Below are 18,920 nucleotides of genomic sequence, written 5' to 3'. Positions count from 1 at the left end.
CAGCAGTAGCACGAGGGGGATGGGCAAGATACAGTGGTGGGGAAGACATTTCAAAACTTAATGTATGAATTGCCATTTCTTAGAGGCCACTGTGCATTTTAAAATATCAGGGGTAAAAAGTCTTCTGTGTGTTACCCCAAAACACATGCATTATCTAAGTTGATCCCTAGAACAGCCCTACAAGGGGTTATCATTTTTGCCATTTCACAGATGGTGAGGTAGGTCAGAGAAGCAAAGTAAGGAGTTTGGACATTGGGTCAGTTGGGGCCTGTATTCTGACGTGGTCCACCACGCTGTGTTCCTCTGTGTGGCTCACGGCTCCTGCCCTCTGTACTGACCTGGAGCTTGCTGCACCATCATTCAAGCACAGAGGAACTGCTGGGGGCTTGGATCCCCAATGAATCTCCTATGGATGGAGAGTTTCAGACATGGCTTTTCCCTTTACAAAGAACCGCTGATTTGTTTCCTGAAGTAATACTTCTCATTAACCCAATTACATAATGGGAGTAGAAGGACCTTCACGTGCTAGAGCTAAAGGAGACATCAGTGATCAGGTAACTTGGCTTGTTTCACAGAGTTGAAATCTGAGAGTTAGGGAGCTTAAATGACAGCCAGGCAGAGAAGGAACTGGGGGAGTAACTGGGTTTTCTCATTACAAGCCCAGGGCTTATTTTATTTTATTTTTTGAAAGATTTATTTATTTATTTATTTATTTATTTATTTATTTATTTATGAGAGAGAGAGAGAGAGAGAGAGAGAGAGAGAGGGAGAGAGAGAGAGAGAGAGGCAGAGACACAGGCTGAGGGAGAAGCATGTTCCATGCAGGGAGCCCGATGTAGGACTTGATCCTGGGTCTCCAGGATCACACCCTGGGCTGAAGGTGGCGCTAAACCACTGAGCCACCCAGGCCGTCCCCCAGGGCTTATTTTAAACTGGTGTTGATAGCTTTAGCTTAGAGGTCATTGTTATTCTTAGAATAATGAAAATTATTGATGTGTTAAGATTCATAGGACTTCCAATTCTTGCCAAGACAGAGTAACAGGTTCACTTTTCTACCATTAACAGATATAAAATTGGGCAAAATAGATGAAGAACTAATTCCAGGCATCCCAGGGCTGCAGTTCTTGAGGAAAGAGAAACACACAAGGTGAGGTTCACTTCCATGCTGATGTTTTGCCTGAGACATTTTCCAAACTGTAGGGAAGTGGAGCCTAAGCAGAAATCACCAGTCTGGTTGGGGAAAGGACACAAAAATAGAAGGTCAGAGTTGTAAGGCTGCTGGAACTTGCAGATTTGGGTACCAGAGAGGATGAACCTGAAGAGAACTAGCCCCAGAAATCTGTGTAAGGGCTTCCTTCAGATTCTTTGCCAGATCTTCAGCTGTATATACATGGAATGAGACTCTGCAAAGTCAGCTGGGAACAGCTTCTTGGGGACTGAGAGGTGAACCGTGATTTGAGTAGTAGCCACTCAAGAGAGCTATTGGAATTCTGACACAACTAAAGTGGAGGTGGACGCTTACTTGAGACACTGGAAAGGCCCACCTCAGGAGGAAGGACTATGTCCTAGGTGTAAGGGACATGCCATAGCATTGAGAACAAAGATGAAACATTCTGCCTTAACAAAGTCAAAACCCAAGACTCAATAGGATCAAGATGACATGTTAGTAATTCATCTGTTTGTTAAAACAAAATATCACACTTCTTAGAGGAATAGAACAAAATCCAGAGTCTCTATGATATGTCATTCAAAATGTTCAGCATGTAATAAAGATGTCTAGATATGCAAAGAATAATCTTCAATATGTGAATCTTCCTGAATTTGCAACTCCAAACACTCTCTCAGTTGGCTTTTTTTATTTTGGGAGTGTTTTAGTCTGACTTAAATGATTAATGGAACATAGAATGTCTGGGCTTTGGCAATAAAATTATTTTTTTTTAAAATTGAGGTATAATTGGCATAACACTATATTAATTTAATGCATGCAACATAGTGGTTTGATATATGTGAATATTTTGAAATGATCGCCACAATAAGTAATGATTTTTTTCTTTTTTTATGATTTTTTTCTTGTGATGAGAACTCTTAAGATCTACTCTCTCAACTTTCACATATGCAATACCATATTATATTTTTTATTTTTAAAATTTGATTTAAGGTCAATTAATTAACTTGTAACATATTATTGGTTTCACAGGTAGAGGTCAGTGATTCATCAATATTATATAATTATAGTGCTCATTACATCACGTGTCCTCCTAAATGTTCATACCCAGTTACTCTGTCCACCCACCCCTCTCCCCTCCAGGGACCTTCAGTTTGTTTTCTATAATTAAATAGTCTCTTATGGTTTGTTTCCCTCTCTGATATTGTCTTGTTTTGTTTTTTCTTCCTTTCCCCTATGATGCTCTGTTTTATTTCTTAAATTACTCCTATGAGTGAAATCATATGATAATTGTCTTTCTCTGAATGGCTGAGTTTGCTTAGCATAATATCTTCTAATTCCATCAATGTTGTTGCAAATGGCAAGATTTTTTTTTTATGGCTGAGTAGTATTCTATTGTATAGATACCACAATTCTTTATCCATTCATGTGTCGGTGGGCATTGGGATTTTTCCATAGTTGGCCTGAGACCAAGACCTGAGCTGAGACCAAGAGTTGGACAGTCAACTGACTGAACCACTCAGGTGCCCCAGATTCCATTGTCTAAAGCAGTATTTCTTTTTTTTTGAAAGTTTATTTATTCTGAAAGAGAGAGAGAGAGAGCAAGTGTGAGGAAAAGAGTTAGAGGGAGAGAGAATTTCAAACAGACTCCACAACAAGCTTGGAGCCTGACACGGGGCTCAATCCCAGCACCCATAGAAGATCATGACCTGAGCCAAAACCAAGAGTCAGATGTAAAGCAGTATTTCTAAGTGTGAACCACAGCTCCATCAACATCACCTGGGAACTTGCTAGATGTGCAAGTTCTCAGACTTACTGATTCAAAAACTATGGGGATAGGACCAGCTATCATGTTTGAACAAGCCTTCAATTGTGGTTCTGATGCATATTCATTTGAGAACTCACACCATTGATGTCTGATTCATTGAACTCTACGTCAGTGTGCATATTGAGTCATGTGTAAAGTTTGCAGAGTTTACAAGGCCAATTCATATAAAGTCTCCACTAGCCTAGTCTACTGGCCAGGTACACTTTTCTAAAGTTGGAACACTATTGCCCAAGTAACTGAGGCCTAGCCTTGTGAACTGGTGACTTCCCATCTTCCAGCTTCATCGTGACCGACCATAAACCTCTTTGCTTACACCAAAGGGAAATAGAGACGCCTAAGAACATACCATCAATAACAAGGACAGGTTACAGGTGCCCACAGGGGCTTTCCTAATTGGGAATCATATACCCCACTCTTTCCCTAGGGTAGGAAAGGAGTTAGAGAAAGTGTAGTTGTAAGGGCTTGAATCCCATTAAGGAGGACAGGTGGCCTGCGACATGGGACTCTCCATAAATAATAACTGTACTTTTAGCATAGTAAGTATTCAGTTGAGCACCACAGAAGCATGTGTGCAATTTTACAAGTTTCCCCTCATTATTTGTAATTGTTCTATAAGATGGAATGTGTTGAGCTTCACTTCATGGACTAAATAGAAACTCAGTACATGAGCCCTTTTACCCTGCAGGTAGGAGTAATCGAGTCAAGATGGTGTTCTAATTAGTCCTGAGATATTTTATGACTAAAATTATACTAATTTCAACTCCTAGGGAATGAAGTATTGGCTCATTCCTAAAGACTATCCTCCAGGCTAGCAAACTGGGCTTACCAATAAGGCTCAGCCTGCCTGGAGCAGTTGTAAGCCTTGGATTTGGAGCTATGTGTTTCTCTGGGTGACTTGAATTTTGTGTCAGATTCAATTTCCTTGGGACACTGTGCTGGCAAGCATTCACACGTTGTTTCCTGGGTGTGTAATTCCATTTGCCTGAAGCTACATATTCTGAGTGATGAGGATGATTACCATTTCTTACTTATCCCCCCCTTAGGAATGCTGCTCTTTTGAAGGACACCCCTTGGCATCATAGTTCCTTGCTTAAATGGGCTTCAGTCAAAGCATTTAACCATGTGATTGATCAGAAATATGAAAAGACTTTTGCTTATTGGCATTTTCCTTCAGGCCCATCTAAGACAGTCTGTTAGCCAGTACAGACACATTGAGAATAAGTGCAACTATTTATACAGCTGCAGGGTTGTTGGTGAAAAGTCTTTCTTGGTATTTTTCCTTACCACAAGCATTATACCACAGAAAGTGAGGCTGCCTGTTACATCTGTGCAGCCTCAAGATAAGTGGTGAACTCCCTTTGAGAGGGTGACCTGGTAGCTTCTGAAGGGTAGGTCTGAGACCTAACAATTCAATCAACTCAGAAAAGATGGGTTGAGAATATGTACAGAATCTATATAACACTTAGATAAAATGATTGCATCTTGCCTCCTCTCCATAAACTTTGAAGAACCCAAAATGATGCTAGGGCACTGGGACACTCGGAACGGTTCTCTCTCATACACCATTTCTCTCTCTCTCTTTCTATGGAATCTGGACATTGTCAGTGCTGGGGGTTCCTTATTTTGACACCTTTCCCAGACACTAAAAGACAAAGATGCTGTTATAGTTTTAATTCTCCTTTCCAGGGAGATTATCCACTTCAATAGGAGTTTTGTTTTTAGATTTTACAACTTACCTGTCCAACGAATATATTGCCAGCAGCCACTACAGATTCAATAGGAGATGATCCCATAGTAACTAACATTACCCATCCAACCTAAAAGGGGAAAAGGAACAAAATCAGTGAAGAGCTGTTTGTATATGTGACACTTCAAAGTAGGGATGAAAATCTTTCAAGGAAAATGCTTTCAATAATTGTTGGCAGGCCAGCACTGGTGCATAATGTGAGCGTATGTTATTTAGCCTAATGTGGACCCATCAAATCCTCCTATGTGAATGGTAGGGCTGAGTCACTGTATATCCTCTGAATTCATACTTTCATCATACAAACAATTGTCTATCAAAATGTTGTATAAGAGTAATAAATTATAATAATTGCTAACAGTCATGACAAGCTTTGCTGCATTCCAAGCACTGTTTTAAGCTCTTGATTCAGGCAATGAATTTAATGATCACAACAACCCTTTGTGAGAGGTCCTGTAATCATAGCCATTTTATAGCAAAGGAATCCAAGGCACAGAACACCTGGGTGTCTAAGATCACCCAGCTAGTAAGTAGTGGGATGTAGTTGAGGTTTGGCCTTTTGTGCTAAACTCTCAAATGAACATGCTTTATGGTCCCACTTCTACACTAGCCCTTCCGCTAGAGACTGTGGTGCCCACTTCAGAATGGGGACATCCTGTTGCATTCTGTCCTTCCTTTCTGCTTAGACATGAGCCCAGTACTGCTGAATGTTCAAGTCAACAATCAGAAAATTACACTGTTGCTGAAATTCTGAATTCAGCTGCTATTCTTTCTCTCTGCCTCTCTGACTCCCTCTCTCTCCTTCTCCTTTGTCTCTCCTTCCCTCTCATTTATGTGTTTACAAGGATCAAGGGAGGGCTATGGCTGTGCCCAATCTTTGTATGCACCGCCTGGTTTGAGTGTGCATTTGCACTAACTTACACATTTCCTCAGGTTCTGATTTAACACAAGTCTAGTAGAACTGACAGATGCTGAGGTGGCAGGAATGAGATTAACTTTTCAGACGTTTTTTATTTAAAAAAAAAAAAAACTTGTGTGTGCTTATCAAGTCCCTCAGAAACACAAAGCAGCTTCCCCTTCTTGCTTTGATCTTCTAACAACTAGAGCAGGCGTCTCCACTTTTGCAACATCCTGAGGGAAAGCCAGGACTCCGTGTAAGGCACAGGGAAACACAGCCAGGATGAAGGAAGGGTGCTGTTCTCCCCACAGATGTCTGCTCTGCTGGAGTCAATACTTTGGTCAAAGAAGTAATTACTAAGGTTTCCTGAAGATAGCCAGCAGGTCAAAGCCCCGTTAAATGTCTCCGAGATTTGCTCTATGGCTACATGTAGAATTTTTTGGCGAGGGTCTAATAACTTGGGGTGGAAGAGGAGGTGATGGAGGATCTTGGTATGAACATAAAGGCATGTTGGGAAAACCTAGATAAAAGGCATTTAAGACTTTGTCCCCAAATAAGCAGCTGTACACCTGTCACCCAATCGTTTCAAGTCCCAGTACCTTTCTAATGATCCACTGCATCAATCCAAGGTAGTAAAGCATGGACATTACGGTGCTGAAGAAAACCACGATTGGCAGGACCTGGGGGTGAGTTGGGGGGATGAAAGCAATCATGAGTTGATGTCGGCCTCGGTATATTCGTATGATTCAGATCAGGTCTCTCTCCTGCCTCCTTTGCCCTGCTGAAACATCATCATCATCATACTGGAAACTCCTCTTGAATCAAGTGACACTTTAATCAGGCAGTTTCCCCATCTATAATCTCTTATTTGAATTTGCTCTGGTTAAGCTTGAGTATATTTCATAAGAAACTTGACTTTTTTTTTTTTTTGTTTCTCTGCGATGATGTTTTCTTACTGTAGTTACTCAGAGAAGGAATGCAGTTTTGGGGGGGATTTGTAACCAGTAGATCAACAAACTAAAGGCCACTGGCAGATATTCTTGAAGTTCTGATATTAAACAGCCTCATTAGCAGAATATCCTGGTCAAAATTGAGTGCGAGTCACCTCTCAGATTTCTTATTTAGAAAGGCTACAGGGATCAGATATGGCATGATATGTGCTTACGTGCACTGCCTTCCAGAGAGTAAGCACTTATTCGTTTAGCTTTTATTTGTTTTTTATTTTTGTATATTTTTAATTGGAGTTCAATTTGAGAACATATAGTATAACACCCAGTGCTCATCCCGTCAAGTGCCCCCCTCAGTTCATGTCACCCAATCTCCCCATCCACCTGCCCACCTCCTCTTCTACTACCCCTTGTTCGTTTCCCAGAGTTAGGAGTGTCTCATGTTTTGTCACCCTCTCTGATTTTACCCACTCATTTTCTCTCCTTTTAAAATAACAATTATTTTATTTATAGCTTTTTTAAATTGCTAAAAAAATGAACTTTGGAAGCTAGTTTACTTCTGTGATACCACAATTGTCTTTTTTTGGATCCTGTTTCCCTGATGTTTTTGGGTGCCTTCAATGCAGCCTGTTTCCACAGTGAGCGGTTTCTACCCTGCAGAGAACACACAGAGCTGTGGGCTGGGTCCCTCCGCACTCCTGCCCCTATGTACCCCTTCCCCTCTGTTCTCCAGCTAAATGGCCAGGGACAAGCTGCCACCAGACACATAGAATGACCAAGGACAATTCGTACAGAATTAATTCAAAAAATCTATTAATAATATATATTAAAAGACATTCTGTGCCATTATTCAGAGCTCACTTATATGCTTTTATTGGCTTTAATGGGCAAGCAGAGCCTTCCTGAAAGCTTCAGGGAATTATTGGGGCTTATCTCGTGAATGTTCCCACAGAGATTCTGCTTTGGCAGAAAGGATGGAGGCCACTGCTCTGGGGAAGAGGAGGTGGTGGGTGGGTGGGTGGGCAGGAAAAGTCTAAAGAGTAGCAAATTAGGCTTTCCCAGTGACTTTTCTTTTTCCCAGGTCTAGGTTCAATTCTTGATAGCAGCATATTTCCAAACCTTTGGCCTTTTGGAGATGGCTTAGTTATCTCAGCACCAAAGCATCAAATCAGCAGTTTAAAAAATCAACAAGTCAAGAATCAGTATAAAAGATGGTCTTTTATACTGGGTAGTTTGGAGGTAAGCTTAGAGTCCCTAAGTGAGAAAACAATTTAGAAGTATAGAAACAATGGCACTGCAAGAAAGAATGCTGTAGAAAAAGCCAAATTTATCCTTGGGACTCATCAACAAGTATTTGCAGGGTCTTGACAGGGGAAACTGTGCTTCCTGGGTGTGTGGGAGTGCAGGGAGGCCAGAATGCTGTTCCCCTGGAGAATAATGTCCCTCCTTTGGTTGGGAGAAGGGTCAGCCTCCAGGTCTGCTGTGCTGAAGGAAGGACACGAAAGGTTTTGCACGGAAATGGCTCTGGAAGAACAGAGGTGAATGTGGGTGGGCAGCAGTCTCCTGTTGGGAGGCTGATGGGGTTCCTGAGCACAGAGCTGTCACTGATCCTGGGCCTAGAAGTCTTCAGTGGCCATGTGCCCGATCATGGCCAGGTACCAAGTGTTCCTTTCCCTGATGTCACAGATACTATTACCCCATAGGTCTTTTCAGTAGTATCTTAGGCAATGCTAAGAGCCCCCTCAAAACTAATTGTATATTTCTGACTTCCTCTAGATGTTTCTCTCAGTGCTGTAGTCACAAAGAAAATGTTTACAATCTGTGGACTTCAGATAAAATCAGATAAGTGGAAAAAGGCAATGCTGTGCTATCTATGTAGGACATGACCAGCAGGTATATATCTGGTTTCTGGTCAGGTTCTATCAGAATGTCTATAAAGACCCAAACGATCCTGAAAGGAGGTAACTACTTCAAAAAGGGATTTGGTTTTACCTTAAATGCAAATAAGTGGTCTGCGTACGTGTCACCGAAGACAAATTCTGCACCAGCATTAGTATATTCCAAGAAGGTCTGAGTTAAAGAAAGGAAGAGCCGACAATCATTACAACCTGGAATTGGTGGTTACAGTCGACCAAGGAGGAGCCCAGCAAACTTGCTGGTGAGTTGTGGAAGGACTATCCTCATAGCTTTCCCCGCTCCAGTAGATGGCGTGGAAGTATATTTTTGAGCTATAACTGCATACAGATTTCCTGTCGTTTGTGACATTCAGTATGACTCTGGGATGCTTAAGAAGGAGCCCGCTGTGTCAATTTGGATATAATCCTCAAGACATGGCAGAAATAGGTTTATTCATCTGCATTAGTTGACCTACATTTTTGTTTGTAGAATATGTTAATCTGTTTAATTATTACTTAATAATTGTTGTCTCTCCCCCATATCATCCATGACATCACTATCCTATCTTGATTGTCCCTTTCATCCCGCCCCAGAGGTGCCAGCTGTGTGAAGCTGAACCTATTTCTGACATGTCTTGAGGATTATATCCAAATACTAAAAGCACTTATTGGCAAGATGTTCATTTAAACTTAACTTACCTGAACTTGTTGGCCCAACCAATCAAAAGCCATAAATCCAGGATCAGTCCTCAGGATTAAGAGCCCAAGAAGAAATTGTAAACCAATTCCCCAAAAGACAGGCCTCCAGTAAACCTATGCAGAAAGATGAAGAGATAGATCTTACTAGAAAATGAATGCAAAGGTCAGCATAAACACCCAGAGGATGACTATTTCCTTGGAAGCTTCTCACACGTGGCCTATGATCCACCTTCTTTGGGAGCCAAGGCAGTTGTGAGCAGAGAATCCCTTGATAGAATCATGCCCCCAGATCTCAGGGTTGCATTTCCCAGTTCAAATCCCGAGTCTGAGTTCTCCAGCCTCTGGAGAGATGTAACTATTATAGCCTGATAGAATAACTTAGACACAAAGCATAGTCTTAGCGGGGACCCTAAAAGAGGAGGGATCTGGTCCTCTTCATCGTGCTGTAAATACTAGAGACCTATAATTACTTCCTCTGTCTGGAAAATGGAAAGGCAGAACATGGCTTCCCTGTGTGCCCAAGGTTTGTTAATCTGACAATTTGTAAGTGAATTAAGTGAAACTCCCCCCTGTTGAGGGGCTCTCATTTCATTGTAAAAGGAACCAATTAACTCTAATGCAGACTCCAGGGAGTGCAGCAGCAATGGACAATCATCTGCTTTCATTTGTGGTGTGGAGATGAGTGGGCTGCAAAGAACTGTGGGATTGGAGGCATGGAAACTGGCAGAGATGTTGACTGGAGGTGGCCAAGGGCTTTGGATCCTATTAGGTGACTGGTTTTTTTTGGGTCAAGCTTTCAGAAAGTCAGTAAGTTCTACTGGAGTTTGCTTTCTGAGTCATGTGTGAAGGCTTCAATGTCTCCGGATTCTTGCCCATTTCACGGGTTACAGGCTGGCAGAATGAGGATGAGAACTGAATTCAAGGAAACAAAACTGTTTAAGGACAGAGTTTGGCAGGAAAATAGCCTAACTTGCAAATAGAAGTTTGATAAACTGCAGAATCTAGCAGTAGAATATTCGATTATTACCGGCCTGGAGAAATTGGGATCAAAATAGATAAGGAAGTTATCCTTCTAGAAATTATACAGACTCTTTCATTGTGACTATAAAGATAAATAGACAAAAAAATAATGTGCTTAAGTCATGAGGGTGGAGCCATTGATGGTTTTCATGTCCTTCCATCCAGTTTTCATTATACACAATGGGTCACTTCTCCCTTAAAACACTCTTGTCCCTGGCTTCTGTGATACACATGTTGGTAATCTCCTCCTACCACCCAGACTTCTCCATTTCTTGTTTCCTATCAGCCTTTCTTCTCAACCCTTAATGTGACATATAGTTTCCTGGGTCTTAGGGGTTCTCATTCAGTCGTCTAACAAATATTTTTTTGTGTACGTGCTATGGTTTATGCAATGCTGGCCGCTGAGACTGCATATATCATCCCTGTTCTCATGGAATTTAGAAGAGAAGCTGTCAACTATAAGTTACACCCTTAATTATTTTACTATACTCATGATAAAGACCTAAGAAGTTCAAATCCTACACTTTGTAAAGCTTTTACAAATTTATTAGAAGTAATTTAGCTGTGCCAGATTTTCCACAATCCCTTAGTCATATGGGAAACAGAAATGTTCTTTTTAAAACGAAATATTTTATTTAAATTCAATTTGCCAACATATTGTATAACACCAAGTGCTTATTCTATCAGGTGCTCCTTGTGCTGTCACCCAGTGACCCCATCCTTAGTGCTGTCACCCAGTGCTGGGTGCTCCTTGTGCTGTCACCCAGTGACCCCATCCCCCCACCCACATCCCCTCCTGCAACCCTTTGTTTGTTTCCCAGAATTAGGAGTCTCTCATGGTTTGCCTCCCTCTCTAATTTTTCCCACACAGTTTCCCTCCTTTCTCTTATCGTCCCTTTCGTTATTTCTTATATTCCACATGTGACTGAAACCATATGATGATTGTCCTCCGATTGACTTATTTCACTCAGCATAATATCCTCCAGTTCCATCCACATCGAAGCGAATGGTGGGTATTTGTCCTTTCTTATGAATGAGTAATATTCCTTTGTATATACACAACACATCTTCTTTACCCATTCATCTGTCAAAGGACATTGAAGGTCCTTCCACAATTTGGCTATTGTGAACTTGCTGCTGTGAACATTGGAGTGCAGGTGTCCCGGAATTTTACTTTATCTGTATATCTGTGGTAAATACCCAGTAGTGCAATTGCTGAGTCATAGGACAACTCTATTTTTAACTCTTTGAGGAACTTTCATACTGTTTTCCAGGGTGGCTGTACCAGTTTGCATTCCCACTAACAGTAGAAGAGTTCCCCTTCTCCACATCCTCTCCAACCTTTATTGTTTCCTGTCTTATTAATTTTAGCCATTCTCACTGGTAAGAAGTTGTATCTCATTGTAGTTTTGATTTGTATTTCCCTGATGACAAGTGATGTGGAGCATTTTCTCATGTGCTTTTGGCCATGTGTAGGTTCTTTTTGCAGAAGTGTCTGTTCATGTCTTCTGCTCATTTCATGACTGGAATTTTTGTTTCTTGGGTGTTGAGTTTGATAAGTTCTTTATAGATTTTGGGTACTAACCCTTTATATGATATGTCATTTGCAAACATCTTCTCCCATTCAGTAACTTTTCTTTTAGTCTTGTTGATTGTTTCCCTCGCTATGCAGAAGCTTTTTATCTTGATGAAGTCCCAACAGTTCATTTTTGCTTTTGTTTCCCTTGCCTTCACAGGTGTGTCTTGCAAGATGTTACTGTGGCCAAGTCCAAACAAGTTGTTGCCTGTGTTCTCCTCTAGGATTTTAATGGGTTCTTATTGCATATTTAGATTTTTCAAACATTTTGATTTTTTTTTCTTTGTGTGTGGTGTGAGAGAAGATCCATTTCCATTCTTCTTCACATGGCTCTCCAATTTTTCTAATACCATTTGTTGAAGAGACTCTCTTTTCTCCAGTGGATATTCTTTCCTGCTTTGTGGAAGAAGGGTAAATCATAGAGGTGAGGGTCCATCTCTGGGGTCACTATTCTGTTCCATTGATCTATGCATCTGTTTTTGTGCCAGTACCATTCTGTCTTGATGATCACAACTTTGTAATGCAGCTTGAAGCCAGGCATTAGATGCTCTCCAGCATTGGTTTTCTTTTTCAGTAATCCTCTGGGTATTTGGGGGTCTTTCCTGAGTACATACAAATCTTAAGATTATTTGTTCCAATTCTGTGAAGAAAGAGCAAGGTGTTGATAAGGATTGCATGTAATGTGTAAATTGCTCTGGGAAGTATAGACTTTTTCACAATATTTATTCTCCCAATCCACAAACATGGACTTTGTTTCTTTGTGTCTTCCTCAGTTTCTTTAATAAGTATTTTGTAGTTTTTAGAGTATACATCCTTTACCTCTTTGGTTAGATATATTCCTAGGTTTCTTATGCTTTGGGTGCAATTATAAAAGGGATTGATTCCTTAATATCTATTTCTTCAGTCTCATTGTTAGTGTACAGAAATGCCACTGATTTCTCTGCATTGATTTTGTATCCTGCCACACTGCCAACTTGCTGTATGAGTTCCAGAAATCTTGGGGTGGAGTCTTTGGGTTTTCTTTTTTTTTTTTCTTTTTAAAAAAACTACTCCTTTTAAAAAATTTTATTTATTTATTCATGAGAGAGAGAGAGAGAGAGAGAGATAGAGAGATAGAGAGAGAGAGGCAGAGACACAGGCAGAGGGAGAAGCAGACTCCATGCAGGGAGCCTGACATGAGACTCGATCTCCAGTCTCCAGGATCAGGCCCTGAGCTGAAGGTGGCTCTAAACCACTGAGCCACCGGGGCTGCCCTGGGTTTTCTATATATAGTGTCATGTCATCTGTGAAGTGGGAGAAGTTGACTTCTTCTTTGCCAATTTGAATGCCTTTTATTTCTTTTTGTTGTCTGATTCCTAGGCTAGGACTTCTAGTAGTATGTTGAATAACAGTGGTGGGAATGGACAGCCCTGTCATGTTCCTGATCTTAGGGGGAAGGCTCTCAGTTTTTCCTCATTGAGAGTGATATTTGCTGTGGGCTTTTCATAGATGGCTTTTATTGTATGAGGAATGTTCCGTCTATCCCTACACTTTTTAAAAAAGATTTTATTTATTTGTTCATGAGAGACACACACAGAGTGAGAGAGAGAGAGAGACTGGCAGAGACACAGGCAGAGGGAGAAGCAGGCTCCATGCAGGGAGCCCGACATGGGACTCGATCCCGGGTCTCCAGGATCACACCCTGGGCTGAAGGCGGCACCAAACCATTGAGCCACCAGGGCTGCCCCTGAGCCACCCCGGGCTGCCCTATCCCTACACTTTGAAGAGTTTTAATCAGGAATGAATGCTGAATTTTGTCAAATGCTTTCTTTGCATATACTTAGAGGATCATATGGTTCTTGTCTTTTCTCTTATTGATGTGATGTAACAGGTTGATTGTTTTACAAATGTTGAACCAGCCTTGCATCCCAGGGAAAATTCCATGTGGTCATATTGAATAATCCTCTTAATATACTGTTGGATCCTATTGGCTAGTATCTTGGTGAAAATTTTTGCATCCATGTTCATCAGGGATATTGGTCTGCAATTCTCCTTTTTGTTGGGGTCTTTGTCTGGTTTGGGATCAAGGTAATGTTGGCCTCATAAAATGAGTTTGGAAGTATTCTCTCCCTTTCTATCCTTTGAAACAGCTTTAGTAGAATAGGTATTATTTCTGCTTTAAATGTTTTTTAGAGTTCCCCTGGGAAGCCATCTGGCCCTGGACCTTTGTGTTTTGGGAGGATTGTAATGACTTCTTCAATTTCCTCCCTGGTTATTGGCCTGTGCACGTTTTCTATTTCTTGCTGTTTCAGTTTTGGTAATTTGTGAGTTTCCAGAAATGCATCCATTTCTTTCATATTGCCTAAGTTGTTGGCATATAGCTGCTCATATTTTCAAAATTTGTATTTTCTTGATATTGGCTGTGATCTCTCCTCTTTCATCCGTGATTTAATAATATCAGTCTTCTCTTTTCTTTTTAATAAGGCTGGCTAAGGGTTTATCTATCTTATTAATTCTTTCAAAGAACCAGCTCCTTGTTTTGTTGATCTCTCCTACAGATCGTCTGATCTCTATCTCATTGAGTTCTGCTCTAATCTTTATTATCGCTCTTCTTCTACTTGGTTTAGGCTTTATTTGCTGTTGTTTCTCCAAATCCTTTAGGTGCAAGGTTAGCTTGTGTATTTGAGTTTTTCCCAGTTTTTTGAGGGAGGCTTGTATTGGAATGCATTTCCCTCTTAGGACTGCTTTTGCTGTATCAAAGATTTTGAATGTTTGTGTTTTCATTTTCACTAGTTTCCATGAATCTTTTAAGTTCTATTCTAATTCCCTGGCTGATCCATTCATCTTTTAGTAGGACGCTCTTTAACCTCCATGTTTTTGGGTTTCTTCCAAATTTCTTCTTGTGATTGAGTTCTAGTTTTAAAGCACTGTGGTCTGAAAATATGCAGAGGACAATCCCAATCTTTTGGTATTGGTTGAGACCTGATTTCTGACCCAATATGTTGTCTATTCTAGAGAAAGTTCCACGTGCGCTTGGGAAGAATGTGTATTCAGTTGCATTTGGATGCAATGTTCTGTATATATCTGTAAAAACTCTTTGATAAAGTATCATTCAAGACCCTTGTTTCTTTGGTGATGTTCTGCTTAGAAGATCTGTTACTTGCTGAGAGTGCCCTGTTGAAGTCTCCTACTGTTAGTATATGATTATCTAAGTATCTCTTTACTTTGGTTATAATGGATTGATATACTTGGTGGCTCCCACATTAAGGGCATAACTATTCATGATTCTTAGGTCTTCTTGTTGGATAGACCCTTTAAGTATGATATAGTGTCCTTCTTCATCTCTTACTACTGTCTTTGGGATAAACTCTAGTTTATCTGATATGAGGATTGCTAACTCAGCTTTCTTTTGAGGGCCATTTGAATGGTAAATGGTTCTCCACCCCTTCATTTTCAGGCTGGAGGTGTCCTTAGGTCTAAAATGAGTCTCTTGTAGACAGCATATGGATGGGTCTTGCTTTTTTGCCCTGTGTCTTTGGATAGGATCATTTAGCCCATTTACGTTCAGACTAACTATTGAAAGATATGAATCTAGTGTCATTGTATTATGTATTCAGTCCCTGTATTTGTGGATTGTTTCTTTGGGCTCCCTCTTTCTTTTTACTGGGTCCCCCTTAATATTTCTTGCAGAGCTGGTTTTGGGGTCACATATTCTTTCAGTTTCTGCCTAGCTCTTTCAGAGCTGCCTCTTGGAAGCTCTTTATCTCTCCTTCGATTCTGAATGACAGCCTTGTTGAATAAAGTATTCGTGGTTGCATGTTCTTCTCATTTAGTACCCTGTCAATATCATGCCAGACCTTTCTGGCCTGCCAGGCTCTGTGGAGAGGTCTGCTGTTAATCTGATATTTCTCCCAATATAAGTGAAAAATCTCTTGTCCCTCACTGCTTTAAGGATTTTCTCTTTCTCTTTGAAACTTGCAAGTTTCAGTATTTAACGCCAAGGTGTTGAATGATCTTTATTGATTTGGGGGAGGGTCTTCTCTACCTCTTGGATCTGAATGCCTGCTTCTTTCCCCAGATTAGGGAAGTTCTCAGCTATTATTTATTCAAATATCCTTTATGGTCCTCTCTTTCTCTCTCAGCCATTTCTGGAATCCCAATTAGATGTATATTTTTCCTTCTCAAGCTATCATTTATTTCCCTAAGCTTTTCCTCATGAGTTCTTAATTGTTTTTCTCTTTTTTCCTCAGCTTCCTTCTTTTCTGTCAACTTGCCTCTTATATCACTCACTCTCTCTTCCACTCCATTAACCCTAGCAGTTAGAGCATCCAGTTTTGATTGCATCTCATTTAATCTATTTTAAATTTTGGCCTGAGGAGATCTCAATTCTGTAATAATGAAGTCCTAGAATCCTTTATGCTTTTTTTCCAGAACCAGGGTAGCTTTATAATTATACTTCTGAATTGAATTTCTGACATTGTATTTAAATCCTAATTCTGTAATTCTAGGACAGAGAGTATTGTTCTGCTTATTTCTTTTGTGATGAATTCTTCTTTGTAGTCATTTTGTCCATTGCATAGTGGCTGTATGAGCAAGCTGATTCAAAAATATCAACCACAACCTAAATTAAATACATTGTAGATGATTCCAAAGCAGTCAGTCAAAAAAATTAAACAAAAAGAACACAACAAAATAAAATGAGATCTCTAAAGTGAAAAACAAATAGTAAAACAAAGTAGTTAAAATAAAATACCAAAAACAAAGAAGAAGAAAAGAAAAAGGAAAAGAGAGAGAGAAAAAAAAGGGCTGGAAATGGTAGTTGGGAGGAAGCTGAAGTGGAGAGTGAATGTAGTCTCCCTGAGGGGTCCTAGAGGATGATCATCTTGGTTCTGAGTGTTTTTTCTTCTGTACATTAGAAGGTGCTTAATTCCAAAGACACAACATTGACCATAAAATCCTAAACAAGATAAAGGAGAGGGCAGAATGGGAAGGAACAGAGAATATAATCTCAGAATGAAACACCAGAGTGTCCTACTTGGTTCTGGGTGTATTTTGGTTGTGTGTTGGAAGGTACTAACTTCCACCATTGTAAAACAAAACGAGGCAGAAAAAACAAAAATAAATACCCATATCTTGTATATCTACCAAAATCAAATTGAATAGATTGAAGGGAATCCAGAAGTGAAAAAGATACCTAAGACATGCAATTGTAGTAATATGAACGTCGAAAGGGGAAAAAAACTTAAAAAAATGTAGAGTTGGTAAAATATTGTAGTTAAGTTGGGAAAAGAGAAAAATACTGCAAATTTTTAGTCTGATATAAAAACAAGTCGTAATGAAAAAAAATCCTCTAGTTCTTTATGCTATTGTCCCTCAGTCCTGAAGCTTTCCAGTGCTGCTTGGTCAGTAAACTTGCTTTTCTCTTGCTCCTCCTTTGTTCTTCTGGGGGAGGGTCTGCTGCACTGATTCTTAGATGTCTGTGCTTGGGTGGAGATATCCCATCCCTTGCCAGATGCTGGGCTCAGTGTGAGCTGTTTATCCTGTGAGACTTTTGTTCCCTAGACACCCTGCCTCTCCCAGGCACAAGGTAAAACAAAGAGGGGGAAAATGGCAGCCAGCAGACTTCCATCTCTGGAGTCAAGCTCCCTGCGAGTGCCGAACCACAGTCTCCCAGTCCACACTGGCCTAGTTGCTCCTGGTGGCAGGTGTGGGTGCACTGATCTGCACATTTGCCAAGCGCCCAGTGGCAGGAGAGTTCTTGCTTTCCTGTGCCCTCCTGGCTTCCCCCTGTCCCAAGACAGCCGGCTTTGTCTGCTTTGGTGCCCTTGGATGGAGGGCCCTGCACCACTGGATCCATGGTCCTGGGGACTGCCTCTCCCAAAGGGAACAGAAGACAGCCACCTCTGTCTGTTGCTGGGCTTTAGTGTAAAGGTAGCTCCAGAGCCGGCCTGCATAACTAGTGGGTTTCTCCCAAATGCCCCAGAAGACTGCGGTGCTCCTTTACTGATATCAGACCTTGATTTTTGGTGAGCTTTCCTCTGGATACTCCTCCTCTTACAATGACTCCAGGAATCTTGTGGCTTCACTGCCCCTCCTGTGATTCTGCCCAACTGCCCTGCTAAGCACTTTTCCATCAGGGAAAACTCAGGCACAGATTTTTAAAGTTCCTGCTTCTCCAGGGCTGAGCTTTCATGTCCCGGAGGCTTTCACCACTCAGCTTTAGCCCTGCTAGTCACAGTTTCCCTCCCCCACCTTATTTCTTTTTAATATTTTCACCTTCCTACCTTGTTTGAAGTGAAAGCTTTTATCTCTGTAGCATTCCAGCTGTTCTCTCCTTACATCTCAGGTCGAATTTTTAGGTGTTCAGGATGTTTAGAAAGTTATCTAGGTAGGTTTGTGGGACTAACTTAGATGAGGAACCCTACTCTTCAGCCATCTTGCCCAATCCCAGAAATAGGTTTATTTGCATTTTATAGATAGGGAAAATGAGGCATAGAAAGGTTTTATAAATTTCTAAGGTAATGGAACTAGTGCCTGGGACTAGAGTTTGAACCCTGGCAGCTCAGCTCCAGAGCTGGACTCCTAGCTACTGAAATAAACTTCCACCCCCAACAGAAGTAGCAACCAGTTTGTTGTTTTCCATTTTCTGTAAGAGCTTTTCCAAATCCAATAGCACAACAATTGTTCATTTAAGCAGAAGGAATCTGGTTACCTAAAATACACCTATTTATGTTGGGCATTAGGATGCTTTTAATGATTCCATTTAGTTTTAACATGGAAAACACTACTAAATTGAAGATTGGCCTTGAAGAGTATCAGGAAGGCCACTAGTCATGGTACAACACAGTTTTGCACAACAGGCAAATCCATGTGCCCTACGTTGCCAAGAAAGGGAATGTGAAGGTGATTCAGACATCGGGCTTGAAAGAAGACCCACTTCAGTTTGTTATAACTTACTATAGTTTATCATGTAAAGGGAAAAATTAGCAGCGACACCAATGTGTTACCTTTAGCCAACTATGGGGAACAGATAGAGGTGGGAGGAAGAGTTCCAATTTCTCAGTTACATACTTGTCTATCACTTGCAATTTTTGTTAGGAGTATGCATTTTTGATGGGATTTTAAAATGTTTTTAACAGTGATCTAATTAACCATTCCCACTTATGTGA

At 40.7% G+C, this 18,920-nt stretch overlaps 1 protein-coding gene across 1 annotated transcript; it reads right to left on the bottom strand.

Annotated features, from left to right (window-relative positions):
• Nucleotides 1-744: 744 nt before the first annotated feature.
• On the bottom strand, nucleotides 745-17,608 carry LOC140605790 (nucleoside permease NupC-like). The gene is made up of 6 exons (XM_072778134.1): nucleotides 17,375-17,608; nucleotides 9,177-9,290; nucleotides 8,575-8,652; nucleotides 6,235-6,315; nucleotides 4,730-4,810; nucleotides 745-1,230 (listed from the first exon to the last, which is right to left on the bottom strand). The coding sequence occupies exons 1-6, from the start codon at nucleotides 17,606-17,608 to the stop codon at nucleotides 1,045-1,047; spliced, it is 774 nt and encodes a 257-aa protein (XP_072634235.1). The 3' UTR covers nucleotides 745-1,044.
• Between the last annotated feature and the right edge of the window lie 1,312 nt (nucleotides 17,609-18,920).

Source organism: Canis lupus, chromosome 1, assembly GCF_048164855.1.
Source record: "Canis lupus baileyi chromosome 1, mCanLup2.hap1, whole genome shotgun sequence".
NCBI classification, from domain to species: Eukaryota; Metazoa; Chordata; class Mammalia; order Carnivora; family Canidae; genus Canis; species Canis lupus.
Note: the sequence above shows the minus strand (reverse complement) of the source record. Positions and strands in the feature narration are given on the sequence as shown.